The 22,114-nt window shown below is 41.6% G+C and overlaps 8 protein-coding genes across 8 annotated transcripts; 6 read left to right on the top strand and 2 right to left on the bottom strand.

Moving 5' to 3' along the window:
- Nucleotides 1-989: 989 nt before the first annotated feature.
- On the top strand, nt 990-2,592 carry ATC70_004503 (uncharacterized protein; the record flags this gene model as incomplete). Its single annotated transcript, XM_064823805.1, has 2 exons — nt 990-2,280; nt 2,336-2,592. The coding sequence occupies 2 exons, from the start codon at nt 990-992 to the stop codon at nt 2,590-2,592; spliced, it is 1,548 nt and encodes a 515-aa protein (XP_064688630.1).
- A 974-nt stretch (nt 2,593-3,566) lies between these two features.
- Nucleotides 3,567-4,854, bottom strand: ATC70_004502 (uncharacterized protein; the record flags this gene model as incomplete). The annotated part of the gene is made up of 2 exons (XM_064823804.1): nt 3,567-4,733; nt 4,792-4,854. The coding sequence occupies 2 exons, from the start codon at nt 4,852-4,854 to the stop codon at nt 3,567-3,569; spliced, it is 1,230 nt and encodes a 409-aa protein (XP_064688629.1).
- Nucleotides 4,855-5,447: 593 nt separating this feature from the next.
- On the top strand, nt 5,448-8,272 carry ATC70_004501 (uncharacterized protein; the record flags this gene model as incomplete). The annotated part of the gene is made up of 8 exons (XM_064823803.1): nt 5,448-5,469; nt 5,526-5,765; nt 5,829-5,953; nt 6,007-6,774; nt 6,827-7,057; nt 7,109-7,477; nt 7,531-8,094; nt 8,177-8,272. 8 exons carry the CDS (start codon nt 5,448-5,450, stop codon nt 8,270-8,272), a joined length of 2,415 nt encoding a protein of 804 aa, XP_064688628.1.
- A 226-nt stretch (nt 8,273-8,498) lies between these two features.
- ATC70_004500 (uncharacterized protein) lies at nt 8,499-12,682 on the top strand (the record flags this gene model as incomplete). Its single annotated transcript, XM_064823802.1, has 12 exons — nt 8,499-8,526; nt 8,576-8,790; nt 8,854-9,050; nt 9,107-9,396; nt 9,452-10,136; nt 10,190-10,836; nt 10,889-11,169; nt 11,221-11,339; nt 11,402-11,655; nt 11,719-11,966; nt 12,020-12,115; nt 12,173-12,682. 12 exons carry the CDS (start codon nt 8,499-8,501, stop codon nt 12,680-12,682), a joined length of 3,570 nt encoding a protein of 1,189 aa, XP_064688627.1.
- A 430-nt stretch (nt 12,683-13,112) lies between these two features.
- TOP2 (DNA topoisomerase 2) lies at nt 13,113-15,052 on the top strand (the record flags this gene model as incomplete). The annotated part of the gene is made up of 7 exons (XM_064823801.1): nt 13,113-13,208; nt 13,266-13,395; nt 13,461-13,546; nt 13,599-13,735; nt 13,852-14,311; nt 14,380-14,578; nt 14,637-15,052. 7 exons carry the CDS (start codon nt 13,113-13,115, stop codon nt 15,050-15,052), a joined length of 1,524 nt encoding a protein of 507 aa, XP_064688626.1.
- Nucleotides 15,053-16,042: 990 nt separating this feature from the next.
- ATC70_004498 (RTP1_C1 domain-containing protein) lies at nt 16,043-17,261 on the top strand (the record flags this gene model as incomplete). The annotated part of the gene is made up of 3 exons (XM_064823800.1): nt 16,043-16,247; nt 16,303-16,797; nt 16,849-17,261. The coding sequence occupies 3 exons, from the start codon at nt 16,043-16,045 to the stop codon at nt 17,259-17,261; spliced, it is 1,113 nt and encodes a 370-aa protein (XP_064688625.1).
- Nucleotides 17,262-17,463: 202 nt separating this feature from the next.
- ATC70_004497 (uncharacterized protein) lies at nt 17,464-19,107 on the bottom strand (the record flags this gene model as incomplete). Its single annotated transcript, XM_064823799.1, has 1 exon — nt 17,464-19,107. The coding sequence occupies one exon, from the start codon at nt 19,105-19,107 to the stop codon at nt 17,464-17,466; it is 1,644 nt and encodes a 547-aa protein (XP_064688624.1).
- Nucleotides 19,108-20,625: 1,518 nt separating this feature from the next.
- Nucleotides 20,626-22,005, top strand: ATC70_004496 (uncharacterized protein; the record flags this gene model as incomplete). The annotated part of the gene is made up of 8 exons (XM_064823798.1): nt 20,626-20,672; nt 20,726-20,991; nt 21,050-21,139; nt 21,192-21,310; nt 21,364-21,445; nt 21,503-21,579; nt 21,642-21,737; nt 21,790-22,005. 8 exons carry the CDS (start codon nt 20,626-20,628, stop codon nt 22,003-22,005), a joined length of 993 nt encoding a protein of 330 aa, XP_064688623.1.
- Nucleotides 22,006-22,114: the final 109 nt, after the last annotated feature.

Below are 22,114 nucleotides of genomic sequence, written 5' to 3'. Positions count from 1 at the left end.
AGGGGGAAGGGGGAGGGGGAAGGGGAGGGGGACACTTGGAATCCAAATGTGATCCATACTTTAGCATACACGCTTGACTGATTGTTCTCTCATTCTGGTGATCTTATTGTGTTGGTATACTTGGCTTATTGAAATATGCATCCTTCTGGCGGCTAGCTAGAATAGTCATGACTGGAGTTTTTTTTTTTTGATGGATAAAGTTGTCGGCGAATGCATGACAACAGGATCACCAGCGTTGTTGTTGATAGCCATCTTGACGTTCACATACACGAAAGTATTTGCTTTGGGCTATGTGTCCACAATTACAGTTTTTTTTTTTTTTTTTTTTTTTTTCTCTCAGATACCTGCATTGTACCACTTGAATTTCTTATTGACGACAGGTTTGTTTGCAAGTTACACATTGGATACTGTATTTATGACAATAGAGTATGAAACAGTACACGATGGCTTGTAGATAATGCAGCTATTGATACAAAGTTCATAGCTCTCGGTTAAAGATCCTTTTATAGCATTTTCCTTGAACCGTTTGTTATAAGCCGAACAATGCACATGTAACATGATACGCTGTCCTCTTGAATTCGAAATGTCTCCAAGAAAAAACGAAAGCTCCAGGTCTCTTGATCTACTTTTATGATGTTGTGTGTCTTTATTATGATTGTTTGTGTGCCAACGTACACACACAGCATATGAAATGTTGTATAATAATATTTTTTTTTTTTTAGCTATTTCTAAAGGTCTTTGTATGACAAACGGAAACCGGAATGAAAATAATCAACTGAGCATGTGGTCTGTTCAGTTTTTTCTTCATACAATCAGTTTAGATCCTTTCTCTCTCAATCTCTTTTTCTTTCTTTTCCTTCTTTTTCATCATCACTGAAATCGCAACAATAGCAAGACTCTAAACTCCTTCTTTTTTTTTTACTTGTATTTATCAGATCAAACAAATCACAGCTACATCATAAAAAAAAAAAAAAAGCCCAAAAGAAGTCATGTCTACAATTGCAGTAGCCGCCATGGTATCACCTAAATCTCAACATACATCAACGAAGCCGTGCACATCTGCAAGTTGCTGTTCCCCATCTCGTCTTTGGAAAACGGTTCAATTACTCGTCAACACGGATCAGCGAGATGAATTTCGCAAATTATTCAACGATCAGGAGAAATTGCCTCATCTCGTCCGTGTTATTCTGACCTGTCGTCTCTCCAACAACCCACTTGTCTATAAAAACACAATGAAGATTGATGCCCGTTTGAACGATACATTTGGCAAAATATCAGCCACAGACCTGAACGCGCTTGAACTCGCTTTGCTTCAAAAGCATGATCATATTGCTTTTAGCATGCTGCAGGTATTGAAACAGAATGCCACCCCTGCTCAATGTAAGCAGTTTATCAACCATCAATGGGGCAAGCAAAAGAACACGGCTTTGCATTTGGCTGCCTTCTGGGGCATGTCCAAGATTGTGCGACTGATGTTGGAGATGGGAGCAGACCCTACCACGCCCAACAATCGTCACCTCAGACCCATCGATTGTACCACCCACCCAGACCTTATTCATCAATTGCAACAATCAAATACTGTGCAGCCAGAGCAGCAGCAGCGTGCATCACCTTCACCACCTTCATCGCTTTTGCTTAAAAAAGCTGAAAGACTGCTGCGTCCTCTTCAAACCATCCCATCTCCAGCCTTGGCGGCAACGGATCAGTACATTGTTCAAGAGGACATGAGAGCCCCCATCATGTCTCCCTTGTCCTTCTCATCGTCATCTTCGTCCTCCTCTTCCTTGTCGTCGCTTGATCATCACTGCTGGACTCCACCCACATCGCCTATTCCACATGTCGAATCACCCATTCTCTCCCTCCTGGAAGAAAAGGGTGTAGCGCAACAACAACAGCAACGTGATGCATTGTTGATGGAGAGGCCAGGCTGTTTCCCTCGTCAGACTGTGGTTGGTGTCACTAGCATCGATGTTGATGATAAACAAAGACAGCTTGTTGACGACAACGACAACGATCATCAGCGCAACAGGAGCAACGACGACCTGGTCAAAACTGTGTTACGGAAACAAAAGAAAGTTCAGTTCAACTCTGAGACTATTTTGATGGATGCTTGTATTCGTGGTGATCAACAAGAAATGAGCGAGTACCTCGACCTGGATTTCGGCGCCATTCGAGATGCACAAAACAGGTCCTTGTTACATGTTGCCCTGATGCACGGACATGAGCATTTGGTGCAGTTTTTGTTTGATAAGGTGGATATCAATTACAGCGACAATGATGGTAAGTTGCCCTATAAGAGATGTGTTTGTATCCATACTCAATCTTGTCTCTCCAGGCTGGACATGTCTTCACTATGCTGCTGCACTTGGATTGTGGCCATCTCTCCAGTTTATCGCGTCACTTTCTCATTGTAATATAAATGCACGGACCAACCATGGATTGAAGATCGAGGATTGTCCAGAGTCTGAGTTTGGCAGAAGAAAGTGCAGAATATGGCTTGAACGAGTTGCTCGTAGCAAGCAAGGACCCTCATCTACAGCAAAGAAGCAACTCCTGCTCAAGAAGCCATCTTTGCTCAATCTGTCCACCTAACCAAATCTGTGTATTGTAACTCCCCTTTCCATTTCCTTTTGTACTATTCCTTTATTTATATCCTATTTGTGTACACACATACATACAACACATACCCTTCTTTTTTTGTATATTACATCTTGTCCCCATCCTTTCATTGCAACCCCACACACACACACACACACACACACACACACACACACACAACCCCTAAAACTACAAAAGTTCTCTTGTATTATGATATTTATTCTTTATCTATGTATATCTTGTTTCCTTGTATTCTGTACTATTACTCCAAAATCACACACACACACACACATACCAAATCACACACCCAAAAATTAGTCTAATATGGCTCTGTCCATCTCGTTATCCGTTTTCTTAAAAAAATGAATAAAACTATATATGAAATTACATCTTATACAGCTGAATCTAACGTGGAAGTCTACTGCAAATCTGATCATCACAGCCATACAAAGATCAGAACGCTCTGACATGGTGATCAGATCAATTTCGTTACTAGATCACTGTTCCTGAATAGTTACAAAATTACCCCCCTTGTTTCATTTAAATAGGGAATGCTCCACGAAATATAAAAAGTGCGTCAGGCCTCTTGAAGTGTTTGCTTATTATTGTCATTATTACATACAACAATAAACCCTGTGATCTCTAAATAAATTTGTACGTGAAAATGATGCTGAACAATCAAACAGCACATACACAAACAAGTGCGAAACAGAAGCGAAATGCCTTTTTGCTTACATACAAACTGTCCGTGCATTCGCTTTTGCTCGTGATGCTTCATTTGCAGGGTTTTTAATATAAAGCACATCTCTCCTTAGTTCTATATAGATGGTCATCGTTGTACATTGCCAGCCATTGGAACAAAAGAGAGAAATAGGAGTAATGTCTGGAATTTCCAAGGTATTATTAGTGATGCCAATCAAGGGACTATATGACCCTGTTGACACAAAATGTTTCAAGTGGTTTGTTTATTACGTGAAAAAGTGTGTGTACTCTCTGCTGTAATCATGAACTTGCATTTCATGGAGCTTGAAGTAATTTAACTCTCGCTTGATTTGTGTAGCGGTGGCAGCCGTGAGTCTGTTACAGACAGCATCAGGGTCCGAGCTGCGATCGTAATCGCCTTTTGCGTACGTTTCTTGAACATCCAGGTACATGTTAAAGCGTACTCTGCCGTTTTCTACTGATAGCAATGTCTGTTGTAGTGGTTGTGATCTTCGCTTGTCGTTGTTCATGACGGAAAATACAGAATAACGCTTCTTTGTCTGTGGATTGCTGCTGTAGACCGAAAATCGAGCGATAGACCATCTCTTCTTTCGCAGCTGATGCTGTTGACGCGGGTCAGTAGGAAGCAAAGCACTGGCTGGCCTCGTAAGTGATGGGCGCATTGTTTTTGTTGGTTTTGTAGTTGTCGCAGCATTTGTTTGTTTCTTTAGAATGCCCTTAATAGGTGTAGTAGGGACAGATATTGGCAATGTGCCCAAAGATGGAGTTCGGCTGAAGCGGTTCTTTATTCTGGATACGGTGGAATGTCTTTGTGGTGGCTTCTGGGTGGTTGCGAATGGAGGGCTGCTGCTGCTACTGTTACTATACTGAAACCCATACGAATATGGTTTGGAGGAAGAAGCATTTGACTTGTTGGAATGTGTCGAAGTTTGATCTGGTGGTCGCAATGTACTAGAAGAACAAATAGACGAATCAATGGACGGATTCCATCTAGTATCAACGCTACTGTTGCATGTTGTAGCGGTAGGAAATACAGGCAAGGACGATTGCATTAGTCCTTGCTGCTGCTGCTGTTGTGGATAATGATAATGGCTAGTAGGCGAGGCAATGCAAAATGCTTGCTTTACCTTGGACTTGATGACAGAAAATCTTGATTTCTGTTTAGGCAATGGAGGTGGATCCATGTATTCAGGACAGCTGGGCTCAAGAAAGGATTGCATAATGGTAGTTTCATAAGCATTGAAATCATCCAGAGTGTAATTATTATCATTACAACTTGAGTCAAAAGAATGCTCAATTTCATCTCTCCAGTCCTGTCTTTTTTCCGTTGCATGTCGAGATAAGTCCTTGGCAGTAGCTGTTATTGTGGAGTCACTGGCTGTGTCATCTGGATAGTAGTAGTCGGCATGAGGCTATGATGGTGTTTAGCCTCATTAGCATCATTGAGGGAATATTCATACATATACTTACATGGTCTAATGTCACGGCCTTCATGCCAACTACGATAGCATCTGTTGTAGACGAGGCTGTCATTGTAAGAGTCATATGTTTCAATTGTAGAATGTAAATTGAGAAGAAAAAGAGTGTATAAAACGAGTGTATAAAATTGACAATAAAGAGTCGCTTATAATATAGAGTTAAAATGAATGTAAGGGGGTTTGAGGTGTGTGGTTTAGAGTAGCTAAAGAAGAAGAAGAAGAAGAAGAAAGGTACACATACCAGGTATATGGCTTTATTCTTACAATAATCCCCTTTCTTGCATTTATTTCCTCCTGAATTCAACCCATTTTGTAAAAATTTCAAAGAATGAACTGCAATGAATGATGATGCCGGATGGCAGGGATATTTCTCTCTTTTTCAATGCCACATCAAGGGGATATTTTGCTCATTCTGCATTTTGCATACAAATGTCAAATGGTGTTGATCTGGCGTATCTGGTAGCACAGGACTTATTCTCCCTCTCTCTCTCCCTCCCTCTCTCTCTCTCTCTCTCTCTCTCTCTCTCTGGCAAGTGGGATGTCGCAGCATTTAAAGCACCGGTGGCGAACAATTACCACCCAAGACACGGCTTTAAAGATTTTCTCTTCATTTCTCTCCAGTTTCATTATTTTAAAGCAATAATCACCATGTCGAAACCATCACCCAAAGGTAGTAATGAAATGGGAGGAAGAGAAAAAAAAAGCTCAATCAAGTCCATTTAATAGCAGGATTAAAGAAACGTAAGATGGCATCTTCGCCTATCGACCCTGCACAGAGAAGATTGGATCGTTTTCTGTCGACTTCATCGCCTTCACAATCGCCCTCACCCTCACCCTCCAGCAATCTTATCAAGAATGAGCCCATGCAGGTAGATTCAGTAGCGTCTACCACCAAAAAGAACCCCATGCTGGGTACTTATCGCCAACAAATCATACTACCCAAAATCACCATTGCTGATGCTGATCGTACTGTATCAGGATTGAAACACTTTGTATGCAATTAGCACTGATACACCTTGTTTTTTTTAGCTGCACGACAAGCTGAATTAACAGATGACAACTTTGAAAACTGCTGGACGATGCCCAAGAAGCTGATTTTGAGCATATTCTCGACAGACAACTTCAACCGAGTCAATTATATTACAGCGTCTCAAGTAAGTTTTCTACCCTTGATCCGACATCTCTGTTAAACATTGTGGGGAGCTAGATATCTCTGGGATTGTGTCGATTCGGCAAATCAGAACAAGTGTACAGCTCACTCAAGCTGGAGATTGAGAAACATGTGCAAGAAATCAAGAAATCGCTCATGTCAAAACCACTCAACAAAGACCTTCTGAGCAGACTCAATGCACAGTGGGTCACATTCTGCCAGCAACTCACCATCATTCGCACTGTGTTCATGGAACTGGACAGATACTACATTCTACCCAACACCAAATACAAGTCTATCAGCCAACTAGGAAAGGACCTGTTTAGTGAATTGATCATGGAAAAGGACAACTTTCTCCATGTCGTGATAGCTGAAGTCATTCAACAGATCAAGATCGAGCGGGATGGATCCAAGATCAATGTTCCATTGATACGAGATATCTTGCGCATGTTGACAGACCAATCCTACTATAAGAGCGAATTCGAACCTCGATTTTTGGAGAGCACCAATTTATATTACAAGGAAGAGGCCAATCGTCGCATTAGTTATGGTACCATACCAGAGTACATTTATCATGCTGCTGGCCGTCGCACACAGGAGTCTGAAGAAAGAGTCAAAAACTACCTCAGCCCAGACACAAAGCAAGCATTGATCTCTGCGGTGGTGGATAGATTGGTGTATGCAAAGACGGAAATCATCATTCAAGAGGGGTTTGAAGCCATGATGGACACAGACATGTACGAGCCGCTCAAGATACTCTACGAACTGCTGTTTCAAAGCCCCAAAATGAACCTATTACGAAATGCATTCGGTGCCTACGTTAAGGTATGTTGCTATTGCCGTATCAAGTGCAAACAACGCTAATTCGCATATCCAGGAGGAAGGCATGAAGATCATCAAAGACCCCAAGAGCGATCCCACCATGATCACATCACTACTGCTGTTCAAGAGAAAACTCGACAAGATTCTCAAATCATGCTTCAATGACGATGTCACATTTGTGAATGCACTGAAGGAGAGTTTTGAGCAGTTTATCAATACACGGGGCAACAAACCAGCAGAGTTACTCGCCAAACATCTGGATTCCAAGCTCAAGATCCCAGTCAAGGTAAGTATCCCTCAAGAGCATGCGTCATGGATTGACTCATTGGCCATACAGAAACAACGCTTTCAAGAGATTGTGGATACAGTCAGCTTGGATTCGATCCTCATCCTGTTCCGTTACATCCAGACCAAAGATGCATTTGAAGCCTACTTTAAGCGGTTCTTGGCCAAGCGATTATTGATGGACCGAAGCGCGTCCAGTGAATTTGAGAACCATGTGCTTGTGAACCTCAAAGCAGAGTGCGGTCCAGAATTCACCAAGAACTTGGAAAGCATGTTTACAGATGTACAGATATCCACTGATTTGACAATCGAATTCAAGGAATATAAAAAGGAAAAATCGCGTTTGCCCATGTCTATCAAGGTGATTGCACAGGCGACATGGCCAAGTTACAGTTTGCTCGACATCAAGCTACCCGCCAATGTAAGTTTGCGTTTGCGAGAGGATTGCGAGATTCCACCCTGACTTGATTATAGATGATGGCCAGCCAAAAGCTGTTTGAGAACTTTTACGTTAGCAAATTCAACGGGAGAAAGCTCGTGTGGCAAAACCGACTCTCCTCCTGCTCGATTGTAGCAAACTATCCCAAGGGCCGCAAAGAGATTATTGCCAGTTTAGCTCAAGCCGTGATTCTGTTTATCTTCAACGATGCCAGCAAAAAGACCCTGTCGTTCTCCAGAATACAAACCATCACAGCATTGGCCAAGAACGATTTGATCGGTTTACTGACTTCGCTGTGCACTGGACCGTACAAGCTGATCATCAACATCACCTCAACCTCAGACAAAGACACTGTAGCACCCACTGATTCATTTGCCTACAACTTTGATTTTGAATCTGCTAATCAAAAAGTACGAATTCCTCCTGCTGCCTCAATTGAACCTACCAAAGATGAAGAAAAGGATGTGGAAAAGAAGGTGCACATTAGTAGACAACATCAATTAGAAGCTGCTATTGTGCGTATCATGAAGGCTAAAAAGACATCAACGCATAGTGCGCTGGTGGATGAGCTTTTCAAAGAGTTAAAATACCCTGTGCAAGTGAGTATCCTGTGTGTTTGTGTGTGTGTGTGTGTGTGTGTGTAATGGGTAAATCAGAGTCTAATGATGGATTGCTTTCTAGGCGGATGACATCAAGAAGCGAATCGAGTCCTTGATTGACAGAGATTATATTATTCGCGATACAGAAGATCCTTCTTCCTATGTATATCAAAGTTAAACAATAGGTGTCTCAATGAAATAAAGTGTGAAATGAGGTATTGCAATGCATGAAACTTTCTTTCATTGAGTGTAACTACTGCCCTCCGGTCACAGAGTTTGAGATGCAATTAAGATTCATGTAGTTCCAAATTCAGGACACACAAGATAGACTCTCTCTCTTTCTCTTTCTCTTTCTCTTTCTCTTTCTCTCTCGTTATTTATATATATTCATCTCACCCATATAAATGAGTGGACAGAAATTAACAGTTACATGTAAATAGATCACATATCTGCGATAGACACACATGCTAATACTAAATAGACTGTGATGAATACGAGGTGTGGCCACTGATTGCCGATGATTTATCTGCTCGACTTCCTCTTCGAAATCTAAAATGGCAGCCATCGAGCCAACGCGCAGAGTGTCTCATTCCCATCCTCGAAGTAGATCTAAAGCGCTTTACCATTGACCACACGCCTCAACTCTTGTCAACAACACAAACCACCTACCTAAACTTGTATTTTGTGTCGTGCGAGGTAATATAAAAAGCCGTTCCTTTCATTGCGATACACAAATGGAGAGACTCAAGCTATGCTTAGGATAACGAGATCTACAAGACAAAAGTGCGCAGAAACATTCGCAACTGGGTAGAGACCATTCAGTCGAAAAAGAACCAGGAATGGATGATTGTCTATGTGGCTGATACAGAGGCCAAACGAACCAACAACTATCTCGGCCTCAAATCCTCTGTCTATGACAAGATCCGCACGGATTTCAATCCACCCAAGCAAGATCGGTACTCATTCTATCGCCATCACAACCAGATATATATGCTTAACACATTGCCATTAGGTGTGCTTATATACGCAAGAAGGACCCTGACGGTCCTGAATCTGAACTGTGGACAGCATTCATGGAAAAGATGAAGGAATGCATTCTCTCCAGCTTTGACTTGCAAGTGCTTCAGATACAAGAGGACACTAGACGATTGGACATGCAGAGGCATATGCCTGGATGGAACTACTGCACGTTTTTCATCCTGAAAGAGGGTCTAGCACAAGCATTTGAAATCATGACGCTGTATGAAGATGCACTGATCCAATATGATGAGCTTGAGGCATCCTTCTTCCAAGTGCTACGAGGTATTAACATGGAATGACATGCGACACAGACAAGAACTTACTAACGCTAATACAGATAAAGCGTTGGCTTGGTTTGGCCATTTTGGAGGCACAGATGCGGGCGATGACAGCGGCAACATCCTGGATTTCAAGCGCAAAAACTACCGCGATCTGATTACCAAGAACATCATCTCTGTGTTTGATTTCCGAAGCTATCTGTTTGCTCGACAGTGTCGTATGCTGCTCAAACTGCAGCGAGTGATTGAAGTTACTGCTCGTGCTCAACTGTTTATCACCAACTTCATCCCATCGATTCGAGAGAATGAAGAGCATTTGCCCGAGAATTTCGTTGAATCCTGGGTGTTTTCTGCTTGCATGAATGTCGTGAATGAATGCGAGCCCCTGTCCTCTCAACTGATTGTCAATAATACAGACTTGGTGGTGCCTTACAATGCAGTTAAAGCAGATTTGTTGCTGACAGCCAGGCGCCAGTTGGACAAGATTGGCGTCAAATGCGGACACTTACCCATGACTGATCCCTTCTCCATCTACATCAGCCACACAGAAGCTGTTAAAGCACCCAGCTCTGATGAACCCAAAAAGTCCATTACCAATGTCAAGCTATTGGAGGCAATTGAATCCATAGAGGCGTTTGACAAGACGTATATGGGGCTGAGCACACGAGCTATCAAAAGCTACGATGCCAGTTTCAGATCAAGAGCTGCCCTGAACGTCCATGGTGATATTGCTGCTCTGAAATAGTAAGTCTGCGCCACATGATACTAGGCAGCATACAATTGACACTCTTTGCTAGTATCCGAGAGAAATACGAGGAAGCTGTCAGAATCTACGAATCCATGATTTGGAGATACGGCGAGCATGAATGGAGCTCCATTGAGAACAGTCTACTGATCAAATGTGCCGACTCACAACAACGACTCGGCAAAGCAGATCAGTACGTGGAATCCTTACTGGCTCTACTCAAGAATGCCAAATATCTCAAGGATAAGGAAGCCACACATTACACCGATGAATTGATCACCAATGTCGCCAAGCTGGATAAGGAAATCAAACGGCCCTTTCAGCCCATTTTCTCTGTTGCTGTCATCTCCATCATTGACGATGGCACTTCTGTCAAAAGCACCAGTGTAGAAGTGTGTCTTGACAACCATCTGCCTAAAAAGATCCACTACGATGCCATCTCTTTAAGACTGGTAGGCAGTGATCCTGAGCAGATTTGGTTTACTATTGCGGATCAAGACCTGGAGCCTGGTAAGAATACGTTTTTACTGACCAGTGAAACATCGACGTCCGGTAACTATGTCGTGGAGACGTGTGAAATGAAGATTGGAAAGCTTGTCTTTAGCCATAATTTCCTGCGTCCTGGACAAAAGAAGCGAGTGGTTCGTTTGAATCATGATATAAACCAATTGTATGCCACAGTGTCCCAGCCTCACGAGAGTAAGTTGTTTTTATGATGGATTGCTGTATATCACTAACACGGCGTATCTAGTTTGCTTGGGCGAAAGACAGAGGTTGTCGGTCAAGATTGAGAGTCGCTCATGCGCTACAACGTCTGGTATTCTGCTGCTAGAGTCACAAACAGAAGGGATGGAAATTGTGCAAGTATCCAAAGTACCCGCTCTTGTCAAGACTGCGGAAGCGCCAGAAGAGAAAGAAACTGAACTGAAGATGCTGGCGACTGGCGAAATTATACTGCCTGACTTGAAGCCTGATGAATCCATCGAGCTGTTTGTTGTCTATGAAGGTTCCTACACAGAGTTTGATTACAGAGTGAGTCCTTTCAATTATATCGAGTGATACGCAAATACTGACTTGAAATAGATCAAGACAACTATCACATACAAAATGAATGACACACATCACAAGTTTGTCTCATCGGACTACGTTAAAGTAACTGTGCCTTTGCTTGTAACAGAATCAACTATCTTTAGGGAGACTTGGTAAGGAAGCGTCTTTTTGCTTGAATAATCCAGGGTAAAGAAACTAACAGTGTATATAACAGTGTCTTTTTAAAAGTGGAACTCTCTTGCAATGGTGATTTACCTGTTCGCATTCTCGGCTCATTCGCTAAACCATCTACTTATTACCTCGTTGAAAGTCAATCTGAAATGAAGCAGTGCAATCTGACATTGTTCCCTCGGCAAACAGTGTCTTTTATATACAAGTTGATCAAGAGAGAGGATAAAGTGGACACAGACGATACCCAAGTCAATTCAAAAATACACTTTAACGTAAAATATCGATCCCTGAAAGATGGTAAATGCTGTGGGCTATCTCTTCATTAAGGCTATTGCTTGACTAACCTTTTATTAAATGCAGAGGTGGAAAGTAGTCTTCAAATCATGCTAAAGAACAAGCTAAAGGAACTTAATTTGGACCAACATTTGCCTTACGTATTTCAAAAAGCCAAGGAGGCCTTCTTGGGTTCTGTTGATTACTCGAGTTATGGATTGACAGATGTAGTCCATCTCGATGATTTTGACGTAGAGCTCTGTGAATCCTTCTTGCTGCACAGAGACCTCAAAACAAAGGTCCAGTTATTGGATGCCATTGAAGAGTTCTTTGAGGTAATAGGAGTCAGTAGCATGATTGGCAATAGGAACTTACACATTGGCCGTAGAAAAATGAAGCCATCACTGTGCAACAAATTCAGCAGATCTGGCCTAATCCTCAGTTACATTCTATCGCTTTCCCTTTGGAGGTTCCCACTACAAAGGTTTGCATTAGAGCCATATGAAAAGTAGCATCATTTGCTTATCGCACTGTTTCATAGATCACCCACACTGCAGAACTGATCCTCTCTGTGGAAAAAGACTTGCTAGTATCCGAAGCATGTCCTTGCACATTACGCATCAAACAGCTCACGTACTGGCATCCTGCTGACAAGATCAGCGGCAACAATGACGATTTCTTTTATGACATTGATGTTGATTATGACAACTGGCTACTATCAGGCAAGCGTCGTCTTCGATTCACCTCAGAGCCGGATACAGTGATGGATTTTCCCATCAGTCTAGTGCCTTTGAAAACTGGCAACCTACTACTGCCATCGGTGCGTGTCTCTGCTGTGACGCCGGACATCTTTGCTTCTACAGTCTATGTAAACAGTGCTCAGCAAATCTTGGTGAAGCCTAAATCCAAGACAGCGACGTTCTTTGTAGAGCAACAACAGCGATTCATCGCACCCGCCGTTAATCCACCTTCTTTATACGCTCCATTACCCATTGCAGATGACAATCGCAGTAGTATTCGTAGCAGTGGTATGGAAACACCAACATTCTAAATAAACTGACTGTTGTCTGCTTTGAAATGCGTTTTAGTCAGGCTGTGTCCTGATTAATGCAACATTGGTCATCACTGATCCAGGTATCAAACATATCAGAATGACTTCTGAGCCTTGTGGCAAATGTCGCCCATCATTGGGTTTATAGATCAGTTCAATGAGCCATCTTGAAGCCGATCATATCTCTTACCAAACCTGAAGCCACCTTTGTTTCCATTTTTCTTGAAACTAACTTGATCATGGCAAATAGAAATTTGTCTCACAAGCAATCCAAATCTAGTTGTCTCTCACCAATTGACTTGATTCGGAAGCCCAAAATTGTGACAAGCGGCTGCCAAAATGGCAATTGTTGCTTAAATAGCATCAATCAATCAACACTTCTTTTGTTACTACCTTTTGTTTCCTTCCTTTACAAACTAAACATCTCAACATGTGTGGAATTTCAGCACTTATCTTAGCCGATGCAAACGGGGCTGCTTGTCCTGATTTGTTTGAAAGTTTAGGTCTTCTTCAACATCGAGGCCAAGTAAGTACAAAGCTTTTCACTGTGGTCATCAGCAGTCAGTAACATCTTGCAAAACAGGATGCCGCTGGTATCGTTACTTGTGCTGCAAAGGGCCGTTTCTACCAGTGTAAAGGAAACGGTATGGTCAGAGACGTCTTTAACGAGAAGCAGCTCTCCAACTTGGTGGGTAGTCTGGGTGTGGGTCATGGTAAGTTGGGTGAGATCTTGTGTAGAATGATGTGTACTGAAACCATTCCCTCTTTCTGAGCGCAGTTCGTTACCCCACAGCCGGTTCATCTTCCATGTCTGAAGCTCAACCTTTCTATGTCAATTCACCTTATGGTATCACATTTGCTCATGTAAATGGTAACATTGCAAATCCACATGTAGCCATTCTAAACTCTTTGCTAGAACGGCAACTTGACCAATGCTCGTGAGCTGAGAAACTTCATGGACAAAGTGGCTCACAGACACATCAACACGGATTCCGATTCCGAGTTATTATTGAACATCTTGGCTGACAATTTGCAAAAGACTGGAAAATTCAGGTAAAGATATCAGTCAGATTGGGGGTCACACCCAATGTGGGTCATACATCTCATCTAATTTTTTTCTTAATCCACACTCATACACCCCCAACATCTATCTGCTTGCCATCGCACAGAGTCAACGAGGAAGATATTTTCACCGCAATCAAGGATTTGTATGGTCAGTGTAAGGGTGCTTATGCCTGTGTTGCTATGATTGCTGGCTTTGGTATCATTGGTTTCCGCGATCCTCATGGCATCAGACCTTTGATCTTGGGCCGTCGTCAAACAGAAGCCGGGTTCGATTACATGCTGGCTTCCGAGAGTGTTGTTCTTGAAGCCTTGGGCTTCACTGATTTCGAAGACGTAAAGGCTGGTGAGGCCGTCATTATTACTCGTGAGCAAGTCTCTCGTCGTCGCTTAGTCGTTGAAGAGAACCTTGGTCCCTGTATCTTTGAATATGTCTACTTTGCTCGTCAAGATAGTATCATTGACGGTATCTCTGTTTACAAGGCTCGTCTCGCTATGGGTGAAGCTTTGGCAGATCAAGTGGTCAAGGTGTTGGGTGATAATATGGATATTGACGTTGTCATTCCTGTAAGTGTCAAATGTCCTGTGATTGTGTCACCTAGATTTCCCATCTCATTTTATTTTTTGATCCCTAGGTCCCTGATACTAGCCGTGCTGCTGCTCTTCAATGTTCTCGTAAATTAAACATTGTTTATCGTGAAGGCTTCAATAAGAACAGATATGTTGGAAGAACCTTCATCATGCCAGGTCAACAAGTGAGACGCAAGAATGTCAGAAGAAAGTTGAATGCTATGGCTCTGGAATTCCACGGAAAGAATGTCTTGTTGGTTGATGGTAAGTCGCAAATGAACGGATATAACATGTCACATGCCAACTCATGGCCCACTATTAGACTCCATCGTCAGAGGTACCACTTCCAAAGAAATCATCATGATGGCCCGTGAAGCCGGTGCCAAGAAAGTATACTTTGCATCTTGTGCTCCCCCTATTCGATACCCCAATGTCTATGGCATTGACATGCCTACTCGTAGTGAACTTGTTGCTTACAACCGTAACGAGGATGAAATTGCAGAAGAAATCGGTGCCGATAAGGTCATCTATGAGGATTTGCACGATCTCACTGAATCCGTTCGTCGTTTCAACCCTTCCATTGAAACTTTTGATACATCTGTCTTTGATGGCAAATACGTTACTGGCGATGTGGATGAATCTTATTTCAGTTATATCGAAGGTGAACGTAACGATGATGATAAGACTATCAATACAGATAACGAGAGTATTGGTTTGCATAACAGCTTTAGAAAGTAGATTGTGTGTCTACTACATCATGTATAGTATACAATTTGTAATTCATTTAATAAACATATTCCTTTTTCAATGTAATTGGCAGTCTACAGCATCGAGAATGGATATTATTATTCAACTAGCACGTTCGTGTAGGTTACTATGAAAATCAAGAGTAGATTCGAAAATTTTACAGGTGTTTCGGGTTTTGAATTCTGAAGTGTCAAAAGAGGTTCCCATTTCTTCGATCTGGCCATGTTTAGACTTTTTTTTGATTATTAAAGAATTTTTTCGACCCAAAGTAGATATTCAGTTCGCAAGTCGTTCTAACCGATTGTATGTAATTTGATGCGCTCTATAAGCTGGTATTTTTTTTTGTCCTTTTCACCATTTATTGTCGAGATAAATTCGATAAATAGGTATTTCAGTTTCTTGAACAAAAGTCAAAAATTTCAATCTTGAAACTTCGAAAAAACGTTTCCATCGTGTAAAGCGAAGAATTTGACTCCAACTTTACTAATGCATACCATAGTAAAAAGTCTCATTTATGGGTTCAAAAATTGAAATTTGTCAAAATGAAGGATTCGGCCTTGCTATGGTAAGGCAAAAAAAAAAGTCAAAAATTTTCGATCATAAAAAAAATTGAGATAGCACTTCAGAACGAATCTATTAATCGAGAGCAATTGTTTGGTGCGCTTTAGACCGTCTGAATTTGCTTAAAACTGCTTAAATTCGTTGATCAAAATGCTAAATTTTTGGGCAATGTTTCCTACATTTTGAGCAAATCCCCAATATACATTGCCATTTTTCTCGGCTTGATCTTATCAAAGCCGTCGAATCTATAGATGAGCTACACTAAAATTGTTTTATATGTAGATGAAAGCTCACAAATCATGCAAAACGCGACACAAATGTAGGATATCCAGTCACCGTGAATGCTTAACTTTTTGACATTGGAACAAAAGCCATCCATTTTTTTTTTCTTCCTATCGTATATTCATTGAATTTCATATCATGCCAGTTGAAAAGAAGAGACCTAGGGGTTTGAAGGGTAGTGCTGTTGCCAAGGCCAACAAAAAGACCAAGACTGAGGAGCAACCTACCAGCACCACAGAGTTACCCGAGAATGCTCAAACTGTCGTGATTGATAAGGTAGTTGAAGAAGGTGATGAGGTTGGTGAAGCTGCTGCTCTCTTTGAAAGCGCCCTCGAAAAGCTTGGTAAGTGCAATTGCGAATGCTTGATTTCATCTATATTTATACGCACACGTATTAGAAACCGATCCTTCTGCTGCTTTACCTTTACTTCGCGGTACTATCCATGAGTCAGATCGTATTCTGCGCAATCACGACAGCAAGGAACCTTTGCCTGCTCTCTTTTACTACACCTACGGCGCTGCTCTTTATGAATTGGGCCGTTTGACCGAAGACGAGGAATTTGAACCCTATTTAGATGCTGCTGAGGAGAGATTGAATGAAGGTTTAGCTCTCAAAGACACCGAGTTGCATAACAAGATTCATTTGGCTCTTGCCAAGATTTGGCTCGCTAAGGCTGCTAGTGCTGTATCTGAAGGCGATCAAAGCATTCCTGAGTTGTCTCTCAAGGCATTAAAGAGTTTAGATGAAGCTCTGGAATCTTCTGAAATCCCCTCTAAAACCGTCGTTGAATTGGCAGATATCGTTCAAAACCATGGTGATTTGTACGAGAGCCTTGAGTCTCGCTCCAAATTCAGAATCTGGGCTGAAGATGCATTGGAGAAGGTGTTGAAAGGTAAGGTACAGCAACTCAGGTATATACAGACGTGCTCATTCCCCATATTAGACGAACCAGCCAACGCTGAAGCTTTGTCTGGACTTGGCTATTGTAAATTATCCTTTGCCAACTACTTGTTGGATAACATTGATGAAGCAAACGAGCAAGAGGAAAAGACTGAACTAACAGAGGATGAGGAGAAGGCCTACAAGGCTATCCTTGAGAGCAAAAAATATTTTGAAAAGGCCAAGGAGGAGCTCGTCAAAGTGAATAAGGTTTCACCCCAGATTCTATCTGATTTGGCCGAGGCATACTTGAATGAAGCCAATTTGGTCTTGAAGGAAGAGGAACAATCAGCCATTTACAAGAAGGCTGTTGAGAACATCAAGGAAGCCAATGCTTTGATTGAAGAAAAGAAGCTTGAGTTCATCTTGCCCGAAGCATTAACCTCTTTCTTGGAGGAATTTGAAGCCGAAGAGTAAACAAATCATATACAATTTGACATTTAATAAACCATTTCATTTAGCATTTCGTTTTTTTCATTGTGAAAGTATAAAAGAAATGAATATTTTAATGACTTATATGGGTTATTGAAAAATAAATTAGTGTATACATATAAAAATATGATAGTTATGAGTTTAAGAAAAGTAAATAAGTATTAGGAAGTAAAGCTATAGGAGATCATTACACAGTGGCAGCAGCACCAGCGGCGACAGAGGCAAACATGTTGGGAGCATATGCAGCAAATGAGAAGAGCAAACCAGCAATAAGGCCAGCAATTGGCAGAGTAAGCACCCATGAGAAGAAACACCAGGACAACATCTTCCAGTTGACAGCACTCAATTTTCCATTACAAAGACCAATAGCAGCTGTAGCACCAGTGATACAGTGAGTGGTGGAGACGGGAAGACCGAGCTTGGAACAGGTTAAAACTGTCAAAGCAGCAGCCAATTCAGCAGAGAAACCACGAGTAGGAGTGAGCAAAGTGATGTTGTTACCCAATACACGCATAATGTTATAGCCATAGGTGGCAAGACCGAGATCAATGGCAACACCACCATAAGCAAGAATCCAGACGGGGACAGGCACCTTACCAGTAACATCGACCTTGGCGGTTTGCCAGATATCATAGACAGCAGACAAGGGACCAACAGCATTGGAGACATCGTTAGAGCCGTGAGCAAAAGAGGCCATACAGGCAGTGATGACTTGAAGGAAAGAGAACATGTATTCGACATCATTGTCGTAAATTTCAGCGGCATCATGCACAGATTTGACATTGGCATTGCTCAAGTTACGCACATCCTTTCTGACACCGTGGAGAGCAACATTGAGAATCTTATCCTTCCATGAGAGGTTTTGAGGGGCAGTCTGAGTATCTTCGGCAACTTGTTGAGCTTCTTCAAAGCGAGTAACTTCTTGGCCATCCTTGGTTTCTTGGGCGTATTCCTTGTTGTCTGAAGAACTGCTGGATGCAATCGTTTCAGCGTGGACAGCTTCCTTTGTCTCAGGCAACGTCTTGATCACAGGACGAGGACTCAAGAAAGGAATCACAAAGATATGGTACCAGCGAAGCTCTTCACGACCGACAACTCTTCTCTTGAGCCAGGGACAGAAAAAGAAGATGGCAAACAGGGCAAAGAAGGCACCAATACCGAGTGCGATAGCAACAATGATACCAACGTGCATCTTGGCTGCTTGAGTACCTGGAGCACCCTTGTAAATGAGGTAGAATGCTTCAATAGTGGTTGTAAAGAAAAAGTAAGCAGGAATAAGACGGACAGCCCACTTGATGCTGTCCTTTTGGCGAAGAATACCGTATTTTGTAATACTGTAAATGATGGCAGCAACAATACCTGCAAATACAGGGGACAAGAACCAGGATGTAATGATTTGGCCCAAGCCAGACCATCCCCACGTAATAGAGGAGCCACCAAATGCGGCGATACCAACACCACAAACGGCACCGACGATAGAATGAGTGGTGGACACTGGCCAGCCGTTGCGTGTAGCGAAGAGCACCCACATGGATGAACCGATAATAGCACATGTCATGCCGAGCATAAGCAATTCAGGAGTAGTTTCGAATCTTTTGACTGAAAGAATGCCACCTTTGATAGTATCTGCTGTATGAGAACCGAGTAAAAGAGCACCCAAGAATTCTGTAAAACAAGCAATGATACATGCTTGAGCAAGGGATAATGATCCAGAAGCGACAGAAGTAGCGAATGAATTGGCGACATCATTTGCGCCAATGCCATAAGCATCTGCAAAAGCAAACACCATGGTGACGCCGAATAACCATGTATAATCCAAAGGATTCATCATTTTGTATAATAAAAGATGTTGATGAATTGGATTCTGCTTTGATTCAGTCTTCGGAGGGTATTTATACTATATGCTAAGTTACTTGATTTGATGCAAATCACTATTTTGTACCACTCGAGTCTATTGTCCAGTAAAAAATTATACAGTTTCCACGCCTAGTGAAAAGGTTGATATTTGGAAATACAAAGATCTATGTGAATACAGAAGAATACATGTACATGTCGACCCTTCCATTGTATTCCCATCAAACACCTTTATTTTGCTTTTTTCGATCTGGATACTTTTGGTACACTATCCATTGCTTCATGCATGATCTGGTACGAGTAGATGGTTCGTCCAGCTTCTTTGAGTTTTCATCAGTTCCTTTCAGCCTTGTTCCGATTCCAAGCGATTTTTGCTTATATTATATGGACTCACTATCTTATAGTTCGAGTATATATGCCATTTGTTGGTAACATATTGCATTTACTGATCTGCCCTCATTAAAATAATCTCTACAATGTAATTGTAACTTGATGCAATTCCGGCACATCACAGTTGTTTGGAGCGACTGGATCAAATTTAACAATCAAACAGATTTGGACCGATGTTACACTACTAAACAGACATCTGGTTGAAAAATCCCTAAACAGTAAAATCACAGTAAATATAAGACGACCTCACTTTGTCCTACGCAACTGCTTAATGATCCAGTAAATTGGCAGTATTTAGGCATATGTTCTCGATTTTGCTACTTCCTATTTTTATAGAGAGTAAAATAGGTATCAGTAAGTTTTCCTGGAAAAAAATCAACACATGATAGAGAAGCCTGAGTTTAGCATAAGCTAAACTGTTGCAATTCAGTCGTGTACGGCCACAGGATGGGCTACTACCCTTGTCTAAGTCTAGTAGCTTGCTCGTACACAAGCCTCCATTCAAGTCAAAGGTTGATTGATTTCATACTAGCTAAAACGCAAATATTGTGAGATTAAGAAATACATCAAGCAACATTAGAAATCTTTTACACACATAACCAAAGCAGCGACCGAATTTTGCATTTGGTTTGGTCTAAAATACGATGATAACCTCTTCAGCCTGAAAATTTGCACAGAATCTTTTTTTTAAAATATAAGTTTTATTCCTGGCATTGTGGTCTTGACTTGTTCATTACACAACAGCAAGAAGCATTCCAACTGTACATGTATGCTTCAAGAGACGAGCTGGATGTTGAGCGACTGATAGTAGCTCAGCAATCAGGAAAAAGTTTCTTGCGATGAAACTGCCGCACAGACACGTTGCAAGGGATATTCTCCTCCCAAAGTTAAATAAAGTGAGCCCATCACAAGAGAACCAATGAGAACATTCTGTAATGCAAATGTCAAGCCATTTCAACACCCTACTGGTTTCTTCATTTGGTCTCTAAGACCACCTTTTCTTTTTTCCTCTTTTCTTCTTTTTTTCTTGTTAAAGCAACAACAATTCAATATAAATCTAATGGCGCATAGAGAAGGTATTACAACAAGCTCGTCAGACTGGACTATGGTCCCCGCATCCAGCTTGATTCAGAACCAAAAAGTCATTGAAATGTAAGGATATTGTGTGATGTCTTTTCACAAAACATGTATTGATAGTGGTATAGTGACGGGAATTTATCAGTCGAAGAAGCATGCCAAGTTCTTGTCGAGAACAACATTTCATCTGCTCCCGTGTTTGAAGGTAAAGAGAAGGGACATTACATTGGCATGTTTGATTACGGCGATGTGATTGCGTATATCTTGCTGGTGCTGCATCGCAAGCCAGGACAAAAAGGAAACGATGACCCTATTGATCCTGAGTCATTCGAAATCAAGGATATTGTCCACAGAGCATTGCAAGGTCAAAAAGTACCTGTTGGCATGGCAAGTGGTAACGTATACACAATGTAGTCAGATAAGAAAGAGACTCACATGGGATGTATATACAGACTTGTCTCGTAAAAATCCATTCTACTCTATCCTTCAAGAAGCTACTCTGTTGTCAGCTGTAGAGATATTTGCATGTGGAACTCATAGAGGTAAGACATATGATATTGAGTTTTTGGAATGGATGACTAATGGTCCCAATAGTGAGCATATTGAAGCCAGATGGCAAAATCGGGGGCATCTTATCACAGTCTACGGTTGTCAAATATCTGTTTGAAAACAGAAAGCAATTTCCTGAAGTTGATCAGATCTTGGACAAGACGGTAAGTATGTCGCGGATGGTTATATCAGGATTGTAATTGACATAATTCAAAAGATTCGAGAATTGAACCTTGGTAATGAACCTGTCATAGGTGTAAATGACAACTCTAGCGTTTTGGACGCGCTTTCATTGATGAGTAAGTTTGAACCTGATGTTGGTATGGCCATGTTACTTAATGCTATTTGATATCTAGGCACTCATGGTGTCTCTTCAGTAGCAGTGCTGCGCGGAAAGACTGTATTGGGGAACATTAGTATGACAGATGTCAAGGTAGGATAGGAAATTGCAAGGCAGGCAACTTTTAGCTTACAAGAACCTTTTTTTTTTTTTAGCATGTCATGAAAGGGGTTTCACATCGATTACTGTGGAAAACATGTTTCCAATTTGTAAGCCATATCAGGACGCAACAAGGTATTACAGATGGACAGGTAAGCCACACAAAGTATCACTCATTTAGCTCGGTACTAAGTAATATCCCAGGATCGATTACCTGTGTTCGATGTACGTCAAGAGACATCTTTGGGATTTACGATAGCCAAGCTGCTCGCCACTAAAGCACATCGTGTATGGGTTGTTGATGAGCATAATCAAGCTACTGGAGTTGTTTCTTTGACAGATGTCACTCGAACTATTGCTTCCTTGGTTGGCGTTCAAGTCAATGAGCGTCGTGCGAGCATGGCCGTGTTTAGACGTTAAATCCTTGTGTAATTTAATAAAACGTTGTAATTAGTATTTTTTCTTGATGTTCAAATGGGTTTAGAGAAATTGTCGATTTGGAAATTGAGGCATTTGGTGGGGTAGCATG

The sequence above is a fragment of the Mucor velutinosus genome, assembly GCF_035048745.1.
Source record: "Mucor velutinosus strain NIH1002 chromosome Unknown tig00001540, whole genome shotgun sequence".
NCBI lineage: Eukaryota > Fungi > Mucoromycota > Mucoromycetes > Mucorales > Mucoraceae > Mucor > Mucor velutinosus.
This window is presented reverse-complemented; position numbering and strand designations above follow the sequence as displayed.